The sequence below is a fragment of the Pseudopipra pipra genome, chromosome 4, assembly GCF_036250125.1.
Source record: "Pseudopipra pipra isolate bDixPip1 chromosome 4, bDixPip1.hap1, whole genome shotgun sequence".
Classification (NCBI taxonomy): domain Eukaryota; kingdom Metazoa; phylum Chordata; class Aves; order Passeriformes; family Pipridae; genus Pseudopipra; species Pseudopipra pipra.
This window is the reverse complement of record NC_087552.1, coordinates 65,287,255-65,299,893: the sequence shown is the minus strand read 5'-3', so window position 1 is coordinate 65,299,893 and position 12,639 is coordinate 65,287,255. Positions and strand designations below refer to the sequence as shown.

At 37.7% G+C, this 12,639-nt stretch overlaps 1 protein-coding gene across 2 annotated transcripts in view; it reads left to right on the top strand.

The window, feature by feature from the left end:
* The window catches only part of ACOX3 (acyl-CoA oxidase 3, pristanoyl), a 34,393-nt gene that overhangs the window by 10,522 nt on the left and 11,232 nt on the right, over nt 1-12,639 (top strand). For both annotated transcript variants that reach the window (XM_064653337.1, XM_064653338.1), the window contains 5 exons: nt 7,586-7,682; nt 8,112-8,294; nt 9,490-9,612; nt 11,213-11,333; nt 11,825-11,944. In XM_064653337.1, the coding sequence (XP_064509407.1) occupies nt 7,586-7,682; nt 8,112-8,294; nt 9,490-9,612; nt 11,213-11,333; nt 11,825-11,944 (644 nt within the window). The remainder of the gene's footprint in view (nt 1-7,585; nt 7,683-8,111; nt 8,295-9,489; nt 9,613-11,212; nt 11,334-11,824; nt 11,945-12,639) is intronic.

Below are 12,639 nucleotides of genomic sequence, written 5' to 3'. Positions count from 1 at the left end.
TAATCTTATATCCTAGCTTATCCCAGAGAAAGCACAGCCTGCAGTGTAGAAGCCTGTTGTATGTGGGGATGGGAAAACATTCCCTTATGCCATGACTACAGGTGTTAGTCTCTACTGCATGCATTGCCAGGTTTTTTGAATGTATATTTGAAGCCTGGTTCAACTACTATAAACAGTCAATCAGGTCTATTTTCATGTAGTTACGCTTAGGATATGTGGTCAGAGTGAAGATCAGAGTCTGCCATCTCTGTCAGAGATGTTTGATTTTGTTCCTTTGCTTCAAGAAATTTATGCTAATGATTTTCAATATGAATACAGAGAGTTAAATTCCTGAATACTAATGAAGGTCACAGGGAAGAAATTCCAGAGCCTCCTTGGAAAATGCCATTGATTTATGCTATGTAAGAGAACAGGGTAGGAGATTGTAGTTGTCTCTTCTGGCTTTGGAAAACAATTAATCTCTTGGGTTGTTTGACTGAAAGCTGTTTTCCTGCTAATGCAGAGTGTAATGTTTCTAGTAACAGAAAGAATTTCATAAGTAATGTGGAATTTTCATAGTGTAAGTCCATTTCTCAGTCTGTCTTTCCAAATAATTCTCATAGTTTCATAATTTGAATGTCCAAAAATCACATGGGGTTTACAGTTCTTTGTAACTTCACTATCCTGACAAAAAAAAAAAGACAAAATCACTGTAAAATATTTTAAAATATTTTTCTTTCTCTTTGAAATTTACAATAATTCATGTAATCAATGCATAAATGGGTAAAAATAGAACTCCAGATTTTCTTATGGAGAGTTTAAACTGGTTTTGTGTTTTGTTACCAAAATTAAATCAAGACTACCACCAGGGGTTGCAAGTGCTTCAGTCTTTGTTTTATGATAATAAAATGTCCACCTGTTGCTAGTGCTCTGGCACTAGTCTTTGAAATATGCTGTTCACTGCAAACCCAAAACGGAAGTAGCTGAGGGGAAAAAAACAACCACTGAAAAAATCCCTGGGTATTTGGGATTTCAGGGGCTTTGCAATAAAAGGTATAAGGGAAGTGTGTGTGACACACACATATATTGGATAAGTGCTGATGTGCATTTCTGTTTCTTTCCTATATTGTGGGAGTTTTCTTTTTGTTTTGTTTTGTTTTTTTTTCTGTCTCCCTTGGCTAATGTAACATTACCAAAAGTACCCCTTACTGCAGTGTGCATCAGTCATTGATTGACACTGGGCTGGTGGTGAACCAATTTCATGTCCATTTGTAACTAGCAACAAATTGCTTCTTACCCCTCTCCAGAAATGGAAATAATGCCCATCTGAATCTACCTGGGGAAGGTGAAAATCAGCTATAATTGTGTTTCTGAAGTGGTGCTTACTATGCTTCTCTTTATAAAATGTGTTCTGAACTCGTGCAGCTCTATCCGCTGATACCATGTATACAGTTTGATGAGCAGACAAAACTTATGATAAAGGAAGAACTAGTAAAATGAAGCTGTCATATTAGCTGAATTTTTTGTAGGGGAGAAAACAATCTTTCTGGGGGAAGAAGAATTGTTAACTGGATCTCATTATAATAATGCACTTTGGAAAACTGGTGGTTTTTGTTAGCTGTTTAACAAGCTTTCATGTACAGTTATGTCTGGCTGCAGGTATACAACATGCTAAGATGTTCAGCATATTTTCTAACGATCAGTGAAGCCAGATTTAGTTTTCTGGATGCTGAAAACAAAACAAAATATCCAAGAGAAAATGGGTAGAGGGGATTTATTGGGTAGAAATGCAGTAAATGGTGTAAAAGAACCCCTTGTAGAAAGAGTCAGCAGGCTCTGAAAGCCCTCAGTACAATTCCTTGTATATTGACAAAGATGGCATACATCACATAACCTCCAAACCTTTGCAGATGATTTTAAATGGTTAATTCATATTTTTTTCTTTGTTACTACTTCGGTATGACTGCCAATAATACATTATGATTCTGCTACTGCTAGTTTAAGGGCAGAACAAATGAAAATCTAGTCCTTCAAAAGGTCTTTGTCTCCTAGTGTTTATCCTCTTAACTCTCATTTAGATTTTGCAATGGTTGCAGTTATTTCACTAGGAAAATAGGAGCTGTAATGCATAGTTGAAGTCTAAATAGTCTTTGGAGCTTCATCTTTCAGTCTGAGGCAGTAGTTTGGTGAAGATAATATCTGTAATCAGCTTTTTTGGTTGTTTTCTTCTGCTCCCATACTGCCTTTTTCTTTGAGCTAGGATGAACTTTTATGTAGCTTTGTAGGGGACTCAGCTAGGGAACTGGAACTGCCTGAATAAAAACACCAGACAATTTTAGCTGTCTTCAACCAGATCATTTGTCATGTGTGGTTCACTGCAAGGCCTCAGGAGTGGCTGTTTCAGTACAGGGAAAGGGACACTACAGAAATATGAATAAGAAATCAAGTGTAGAAATCAGTCTTGCTTCCCAAATAAACAAGTTTGGGCTTGTTTAACATTTTTTATTGACTTACAGCCTCTGACCTAAGTCACAGACAATTGCAATAATGATGAAATGGCTGTAAAAGAAAAATAAATGTTAAAAATGCCTGTGCCTGTATTTACGTTATCTGAATATAGCATCAATACTTCAATCCTTGTGAAAAGTGCTACTTTCATAGTTGAAACCAAGTAGTTTGCAAACACATGTTTTCAGTTTAAGTCAAAACAGTGATTTTTGTTGTAGTCAAGGTTAGACACTATATGGGTACCTACAGTGCTGTGCAGGTTACTAAGATGTAGTCACATAGCTGGAGAGTGCTGCTGTATCCCCTCATCTTTGTCATGTTCATGTGCCTCACAATTCTACAGCCATCTCTGATTCACACCGAAAGGCACTTGGTGGTGCTAATGGGGAAAGGTAGATTCAGATCTGGTCACACATTTGTTTTATCATGCCCAGAAACACAGCCTCGCATCTGCAGCAACCTTCAAACAACCTTTTTTCTTCCTTAGCAGAACTGTCTCAGCTCTCCACAGTTGCAGGAGTCTGCACATCCAGAGCTCCTTGCAAGACTGACACTTAATCTGTAAGAACTTTAGAATGAGTGGGTCTGTTTGTGTTCATGAAGTCTATTAAGGTAGGATTAGGAGCCCTATAAAATGCTATGTTGTTTTATCAATGCTATTCAGCATTACTGTACAGAGCTGCATTCTTAGATTAGAGACTTCATTGTAGAAACTAGAGCTAAAATACTGCCTTGCAGTTTTCCCCAGTTTCTCTGTAACTCTTTTCAACTCTAACCTTTCTGTGAATTTCAGTCTGGAATATCTGGCTATTTTCTTTCCTTCTGAAAGTTTTTCACCAAACCTCTGAAATGTTATTCTTCCCAAGGTTTGTTGTATCTCATAAACAGCTGTGAGATCACTTGACTCACGGCCTTCCAATACCATTCACCTGTTTTCTGTTTCTGGCTGAAAGTCTGACTGGTGTCCTTGCACCATCTCTAACACATTCAGTAACAAAAGCTGGCAGAAAAGGCATTTTAGTGAGTCTAAAATTCACCAACGCATGTTTGAGCGATTTGTACTGTAGGTAACAGCTTATTAATTTAGTACTGGCAAAAGGAGCTCGTAGCTTTTCCAGCTGCTCCTCTTTTATCAGCATTGCTGCCCACCAGCTGAATTACTATTGCATGATTTAAAGTCAGTAAGATTAACTTAGCTTGAAATGTTCCCTAAGCTACTGGCCAAAGAACCCAAACAAGAATGCTACTATTGGAATAGCACTTCACTCTGCTCAGCTAGTCAAGGTAGAAATCTGTGTGATACAGTTTTTACCTTTGTTAAATATGTGGTTTCCTGATGCAAAATTGCACATCTGTAGAGCCCTGTGATATGTATTTCAAGTGACAGCTGTCCGTCTGTCTTGCTGAGAGGTCTTAATCTCAGTCATGCTATTTGCTATACTGAAGAGGCCCTAAGTAGGGCAGCTTTCAAACCTCTGGTCTTGTCATCACTGTGTGAAATTTAGCCATTTTCCAAACTTACTGGTACATGATATCCCCATGACTGTGTATACAGTTCCATTATTGTAAGATATTCCTTCAATTCTTTAAGGAGATTTTTCCCCTAAATGCGTTGACAGATGTGGGCCAAGTCTATGCTTTCTAGGTTAATAACCATTAGAAACGTGATCATTGACTTCATTAAATCTTACTATTTATTTTTAATATGTTCCAATATCAAGTTCAAATTGGCCAGTGTGTCTAACAATTCCCAACAGCAAAGTTCTTGGAGAAGGAGCACAGCAGCAGTTGGCAGCGATCTCACAAGGTCGCCTAAACGCCTAGTCCTGTAAGGTTCTGCATTTATTTCCAACACTGGTGCTTATAGGCAAAATATCTTATTTCTTTACACATGGGAATTTTCTGTGTGATTTTTAATTGCTAGTTCTGCCACTCTCTTTTGCTTCTTAAAGTCTTTGCCATCTTTTATGTGTATCTGTATATCTTATAGCAACTTGCAGGAAAAGAAGTAAATAATGTATCTGTAATGGATAATATCAAGGGAAAAAAATCTAAGCTTTCAAAACCTGTTATTTGAATTCATTTTGATTTTAAGAAAATAGGTTATTATATAACAATAGGAAATTCTGTATTCTGGTTCACTACCTGTAAGAAAAATTATTTAAGAAGAGTATACATGTAGTTTTTAATCATAATAATTTTTAGCCATCTTTTTTGTGGTACAGAATTAGCTTCATTATATTTGTGTCAGACAGATTATAATAAAACTTTCTTAAATGTTTTTCACTCTTTCCAACAAAAGATTTCCTCTAGATTTAACTGTTTGGGCTTGTATCACAACAGGTGAAAGTGGGTAAAACTGTTTAGGTCATTTTGAGAGCTGTTTTGTTTGGAACTCATCTGTCACATATTCAATATGAGTAGGCTTGAATTTCCTAAAAGTAGGTTATTGGTGTATGGATTTGCATAGTAGCAGATTTGAATTTGCTTTTTATGAACTCTTGAATCTCAAGCACGTGTCAATATGAACAATTTTCTACAACTGCACAACTTTGCTGAATGAATTGAACAAATCACTACAATGTAAAAAGCAACTGGATAATTTGCCATCTTATTCATTGTCGTTACCTATCAAATGACAAGTGACAGGACAAGAGGAAATGGGCTCAAGTTGCACCAGGGGTGCTTTAGGTTAGATGCTGGGAAGAATTTCTTCACCGAAACAGTATTCAGGCATTGGAGCAGGCTACCACAGGAAGTTGTGGAATCACCATCCCTGGAAGGGTTCAAAAGGCATGTGGATGTCACACTTGGGAACATGGTAAACATGGTGGTGCTGGGTTAATGGTTGGACTCAATCTTGGAGGTCTTTTCCATCCTTCATGATTCTATGATCACTACCATGGATCTTACCATTCATCACACACAAGGCTAAACATGTTCCAAATAGGTATTTGCAAAGAGAAGACTCAAGAACTGGAACCCTTTGAAATTTCTTCCTAATCTATGCCACAAAGATCGTATTGTCTCTCTATTAGGTCAGCTCTTCCTTTAGTCTGGTTTACAATTCCAGTTTTTATCACTCATGTGGTAGCTTTTTAAAATAATACTGCTTTCTTCCACGCATCTTTTCCTACCTGGGAGGGATCCTTTATAAACATCCAAGTGACACCCTTACTTTGATCACTGATTCCTTCTTAAAATTCTCATTTGCTCTAATGGCTTGTAAAAAAAATGCTATTGAATAGCTGCCAGTGTGCTGTGACTGGCAGGTATCCTGTCAAGAAAGTATTCTTCAGTAGTTAGTGTCAGCTAAACTGCTTCTTTGAACACATTTGTAGCTTCCTGCCTTATGCTTGGATCGTAAGGTCCTAGGAGGAAACGCCTTCTTGGAATTCTATGGATGTACAGCAACTATGAAAAGAAAGCGCTAAACCAGGGACCTAAACCTTGCCATGCACACTCTTCTGTAATTAAAGTAATGAGTAGTCATAATTTAAGAGCTCAAGTTCTGTCTAAGGTGCATGCTATTGCTTAAAAATACTGCTGGTTATACAGTTTTAATTGTGATTCTGTTTGGGATATAGGGAGCAGAGAATGTGAATTTACCCAAAAGATCTTTCGTGAATGATATTTTTTATTTTCAGTGATATGAGAAAATATTAACAAATATGAAAATCAGCTTTCTGGAAGTTCTGAATTTTTTTTGGTTATGAAGTAGTGTTGTCTCAGAGAAACTGGCACTTAACAAAACACTTATTAAGACTGTTAAGGCCAGTAAGCAGCTGGTCCTTGGTTAGGATAGCACGCCTTTCTCTGTGTCTAAGTCCGAAAATACTGTGTATCTCTAAGGCTGAATAAATTCCGTATGCAGATACGTTTCCTTGGAAACAACTCATAATTTAACAGCACAGGCAGCAATGCAGCCCTTATGTAATTTATTAATGTGAAAGACCTGGCTCTCGTGAGCCTTATTAAATAGATCAGCCTGTATTGGCAGGGAAAAGGAATTTTCTTTGATTACAAATACAGCTTTTCAAGTGCTATTAGATAGTGACATATTTGTGAGTGGAGTTGATACTACTGCTATTGTGCCAAGTTCTGTTGCCCATTTGGGTGAAACAGTTCAGACACTTTCTTTCTGACCAATATAAATAGTCGGGACATTCTTCCTATTCTAACAATTTCCCTCTTTATTGCTGCTAGGGTGCCACAATTTAGAAAATGTTGTCCCGGTCTTCCTTTTTAAGATGCCACATTCTAGGGAACAGAATTCCTAATCTGAGTTTAAACAAAGGAAAAATTTCCATTTGGTTCCTCCTCAGAGCACTATTGCAGCTATGTCCTCATTTGTTTTGCAATAGCATGAATGATCCTCCCAGATCTATATTTTAGACTCATAAAAATATATAGTGCCTCTACTCCAAAGCAGTCTCCAGACTGGACTAAACAACAAGTATATGCTTCAGTAAAGCATATACTTCAGCAGAATTGTTAGTGGCAGGGAATTACTAGGAGTCAGAATGGTCCAGTCAGCTTCTAAGCAGGAGAAGGAAGTTGTTCGTCTTCTGAAATTTTTTGACAGCTGAGATATCAAGCTAAGTAACTTACCTAGGCTCATGCAGACTGAGAATTCAGTTCAAGTGTCTGAGGTGTCGGTGAAAGTACCTGTCAAACTGCTTGTGTATAAGTTCTCTAATAAGTGACTTTTCTTGTCCCTTCCCTCAGATGGAATACATTGCTCATCCTTCCATTACTTTTTTACTACTTTACTTACAAAGCTGCTGAAATGGTCTCCTAGAGTCGATGAAGTGTGTGTTTTTGTTTTGTAGGCATCATCTTTTTTAAAGCAAACCCAAAAAATGGGATGAATTACAACAACTAACCTCCCTTCGTGAATTTCTTGTGCTGCTCTTGAGTATGAAAACCTTCGTTGTCCTGGGCATGCTCTCCTAAAATAATTTACCTGGCTTGATGGGCACAGTTTTCAGTTCACTGACATGCCTGAGATCACTGTCTCTGTTGTGACATTTTTCTATAATGTAAACACCTCCAACTATGTGGACGCAGATTTTACACTGTGTATTTGTTTAAACAGATTTGCCATGTTCCACAATGTCAGGATACCTAAAGAAAACATACTGAATATAGCTGGAGATGTCACAGCTGAGGGGAAGTACTCAAGTTCAGTCAAGGTATGAAACAAGGTTTTGTTTCATTTATACAGTTCATTAAATATACAAAATATAAGTAGATTAAGAGACAGAGCGTGGGCCTCTTATGTTGGGAGGTACTAGAGACCTAAACCTAAATAAGGCTGTTGACAATTTCACATGAGATATGAATGCCATTTTCGTAATTCTGTTTCAGAGATGGCTCACCTGACTGATTTTACTGAACTTAGTGCTCTTTGAGCTACCCCACTGATCTCAAAGAGTTTAGAGTTTGGCCATGTTCAGGCAAGACTGCTCTGAGTCTTGCCTGAAAGTCTTTTCTGAATAAGTCAAGAAACAAAACCGGCCAATCCTCTGTGCTTCTAATCACACTACCAAAGTTGCATCTTCATGGGGGCTGTAAATGAAATGTTAGCCTCACCATTCCGTCTGTGCCTTCTGTTCATTCAGGATGTTAAAGAGCGTTTTAGTGCAGCTGTGGGAACCTTGTCCAGTGGCAGGATTATGATCACAGCAATGTCCACGACCAATTTAAAGCTTGCCTTGGCAATAGCCATTCGCTTCTCAGCAGCTCGCCGCCAGTTTGGACCAACTGAGGATGAAGAAATACCTGTTCTTGAATACCAAACACAGGTAAATACTTTGGAATTCGCATCTATGGACTTTTATATAATGAAATGCAGATTCAGAACTACTGTAGATCACCACAGTGACACTGCGGTTAGCGAAATTAAAGTTGTCTGTATCATCTGAAGCATCATTCTAGTGCAGTTGTGGGGGTTCATTCCCAACTCAAGACCTTCTCCTGGCACGATCAGGCTTTTGACATAAGTTCTTGGAATAGCCAAAAATACTCATGTTTCTGAAGTACCTAGAAAATTTTGTCTTCTAAATAGTAACCTTTTTCAGAGAAAGACTGTCTCATATGCATATGTGAAAGTACTGCACACGTAGGAACTAGTATTTCTTTGAAAATTTTAGTGCTGCTTTTGCTGTTACTCTAATTTTCTCTTTTTAGTCTTTATGCTTTAAAATTATAAAAATCAATGACATCCATTTTGGAGAAGTCTCAAGATAGTACTGATTTGGAGGGGAATATAATTAATGTTTGTCTGCAGTTTATGCAGATGAAAACAACTTTTTGCTCTGAAAAAATAGGACAAGAGTATGTGGAGTAACTGGGAAATAGAGAAAACTCAGATCTGCTCAATGACAAAAGTTAGTATATAAGAAGTGCTGAAAACAAACCTGCCCAGTTTGTCTTTGCAATGTGGGTGCTTTTTTCCAGGTTTGCACTTAGTCTTGCAATGTTGAAAGAGTTCATGGGTTTCCACAAACTAGTGAAAGCTGCCTTCTTTCCACCACTTCTGAATAAGCCGGGATCTGCTTCCCATTATTCTTTGAGTCTCTCAATTTTTCTCTGTTTTGGCCTGTTCTGTGGGTTCTTGCTGAAAATTTCATTCCCTTCTTCCTTTATCACAAAAGCTTTCTAAGCTTTTCCTTCACAAGCCCCAAGTTGCATGGAGCAGCAAAGATGCTTTTTTCTCTGCTTCTCAGCCCTTGTTTGTTTGGTCCCCAAAGCTTCAGTGAACTTTTGCACTAGTTTAACAGAATGTTTATCACAAAGTCATGAAACGCAAGAACTAGAATAACATAACTGTAACTTGTATGTAGTTACAATTAGTTATGTTAATAGACAGTTATTGTTAAGTTCTCCATTAAACAGTTTCCAATTTGAACACAGTAAAAATTAATGGGTTAGTTCAATACAATAAGTATTAAAAACATATATCAATTTGTGATCAAATCAGTTTATTTTTTTTTCTAGCAATGGCGTCTTTTTCCTTACCTGGCCGCTGCATATGCCTTAGATTATTTCTCCAAGTCCCTGTTTGAGAACTACGTGGAGTTTTCTGCAGGTGTGTTGACACAGCAAAGGAATCAGAGACAGGTGAGATATTTACACATTTCTTTTTCACTGAGCTCTAACTATAATAAACTGGAAACTTAAATGAAAGACCTACTTAGAAGTCTTAGGCTATGTTGCAGTCAAGAATGATGGAGCAGTGTCTCAGAAATATGAGGCTACAAAGTACTGATTAAAGTTGCATTTAGAAAAGCATTAAAATTAGTTTTGATGAAGTGATTAAAGTTTTATTGATTTCTGTGGGATTAAAAGTTATGTTTTCTTGCAGAATTTTTTACCATAAATATGTTATGAGGGTGCAAATTCAGCTTATAACTGTTGTAAATGATTCTGTAGGGAACACATATCAAGACTTTCTGAAATGTTACTATTCTTAATTCCTGCACAAGCCTTGAGTCTGGCTTGACTTTGCAGTTCAAATCCTTGCATTAGGATAAATATTTTTAGAGAAAAAAGTTAAGACTTTTGAGTCATGAATTGCTCATCCACAATCAGCCCATTGGAAAGTCACCCCTTTACAGAGGAAATAGTTTAATCTATCATCTCTGTGCAAGGACTGATTCTTAATCAAAATAACAGCAGTATGGGGGATTTTATAGCATATAAATTTTATTTATTTTTACAAATTTTGACAATACAAATTGTTAGGGCCTACACACTGGCTGTGAATTGCTCAGATCTTATTTAAACACTCAGGCTTTTTTCAGCTAAAATGAAGCTCATGAAAGATTTTTGTATTCCTCTCTGGGTATTCTAATTTTTCCTCTTTGCATAGACCACAGAAGAATCTGTTTCATTTTTTTATCTGATACTTCATCTCTGGAGGTCTGCAGTGCAGTCACTAACCTTAGGCAAAACAGTGGCTCTCAGGAAAAAAAACATGATAGGAATAAACTTCATTGTTTGTTGAAAACGTTAAGAATGTAATCCTTATGAATTCCTTTTGTTTGACAGGAGATCTAAATAAGCAAACAAACAAACAAAAGCAACGAGGGAGTCTCTCTTAAACAAGCCTTGGTTGTATCTAGCCACTGTCTCCAGAAACTGGAGTTCCAAACACGTTTGCAAAGGAGGGTCAGCAGAGTTAGTGTAAATGCAGACTACTTTGCTTCTCTGGAAACCAAGGATGTACATTTAAGTTTTCCTATTCCTTATAAAACAGGTGCTTAAAAGATCAGTGAAAACTGTGCAAGGCAATAAATTTTATAAATATCCCCTTGTTGACCAGGCAGAGAGGTAGTGCTTTTGTCACAGAGGGAATGAAGCTTTCTCTGGATGGTCCACTTTCAGACCACCTGCCTCTCCATTTCTGGGAGGGAAAGATTGACAAGCAGTTCAATGCCATGCCAGCTGGCACAGCTGAGCTAAGATGTACCCATGTGCCCATTACCTGGCACGAATTATTCCTGTCTCATGTAAGAAAGTTGGTGCTGAAAGTTCTTCAGTTGTGTCAGGATTTTTCTGTGGTACCAAAAAATATGCTTACACAGATCTCAGAAAATTTTATGCATGTATTGCCAGTTACTGTTCATTATAAAGCAGTACACATATATATGGCTTTAACCGGTCACAAACTTACTTTGTGTAAAAGTTATTACTCACTTATAACTTGTTTTTCACAAAGGCTGATTTGGGACGTGAGATTCATGCTTTATCTGCTGCCAGCAAACCACTGGCATCTTGGACTGCTCAGCAGGCAGCCCAGGAGTGCCGAGAAGCTTGTGGAGGACATGGTTACCTTGCCAGTAAGTTACAGTCTGCTGCATACACTGATCAGAGAGAGAACAGTTATGTTGATGTGTTCTTCAACTGCTATTCTATCATGTTGCCTGCATTTTAGCAATATGTTTAGAAAGTATTTTTTCCTTATATCCATATTTTTAAAGTTTATGCCATTCCTGTTACCACAAAAAAAACCCTAAACCTGTACAGGATCTGCACCAGCATTTGGACACACTATACAAGCAATTCAGTCTCAGTTTCAAAAACAAAGATGCAGACTTTATAGATGAAAATTCCCCTTGTAAGATGAGTGCCACACTTTTCTAAAATCTTTACAGTATGTTCACTTTCACAAACTAAACAGTGAACTTTCAAGCTCCTCTGTTCATCACAATAGTTTTACATACAGGAACAGAAAACTCTCTTATGTTTTGTCACAAAATAATTATTTAATCTCTCTTAGCTTCCACTAGTACATTGCAATATATTAAATTATGCACTTGTTCTTATTAAGTGAATCGTCTGGGTGAAATCCGAAATGACAATGATCCAAACTGCACATATGAGGGAGATAACAACGTCCTCCTTCAGCAAACCAGCAACTACTTAATGAGCTGGATGAACTGCATAAGAGGTAAGTTTTCAGTGTGGAATCTTATGCTGGACCCAACAGTGTGTAGCTAATGGAATTAGGAGGTAATTTCATACTGAAAGCATTTGACAGTCATGTAGTCATTCTGTGAAGCATAAATAATGTGCTATAGACTCTGTCATATGGTACATTCATAATACACAGATATTTGCTGCAAGAAATATTCTTTCTCCTAAATCTTGCAGAAACCAGTTAGATGTTTTGCCATCCCTAATCAGGTTAAGTCGTATCTTACTCCCTGAGAAGTGCAATTTAGTTCAATGGAATTACCTCAGTACTGCATCCAGTTCTGGAGTCCTAAGAACAAGAAGGATTTGGACCTGCTAGAGAGGATCCAGAGGAGGCCACCAAGATGCTCAAGAGGTCTGAAGCACCTCTGCTATGAAGAGAGGCTGAGAGAGTTGGGTTTGTTCAGCTCAGAGAAGGGAAGGCTCCAGGGAGACCTCATTGTGGACTTCCAGTACTTATAAAAAAGAGGGAGAGCTACTTTTTACATGGGCAGATAGTTATATGACAAAGGGGAATGTTTTTAAACTAAAAGATGAGAGATTTAGATTAGATGTTAGGAAGAAATTCTTCCCTGCGAGGGTGGTGAGACACTGGAGCATGTTGTGCAGAGGAGTTGTGGGTGCTCCATCCCTGGAAGTGTTTGAGGCCAGGTTGGATGGGGCTCTGAG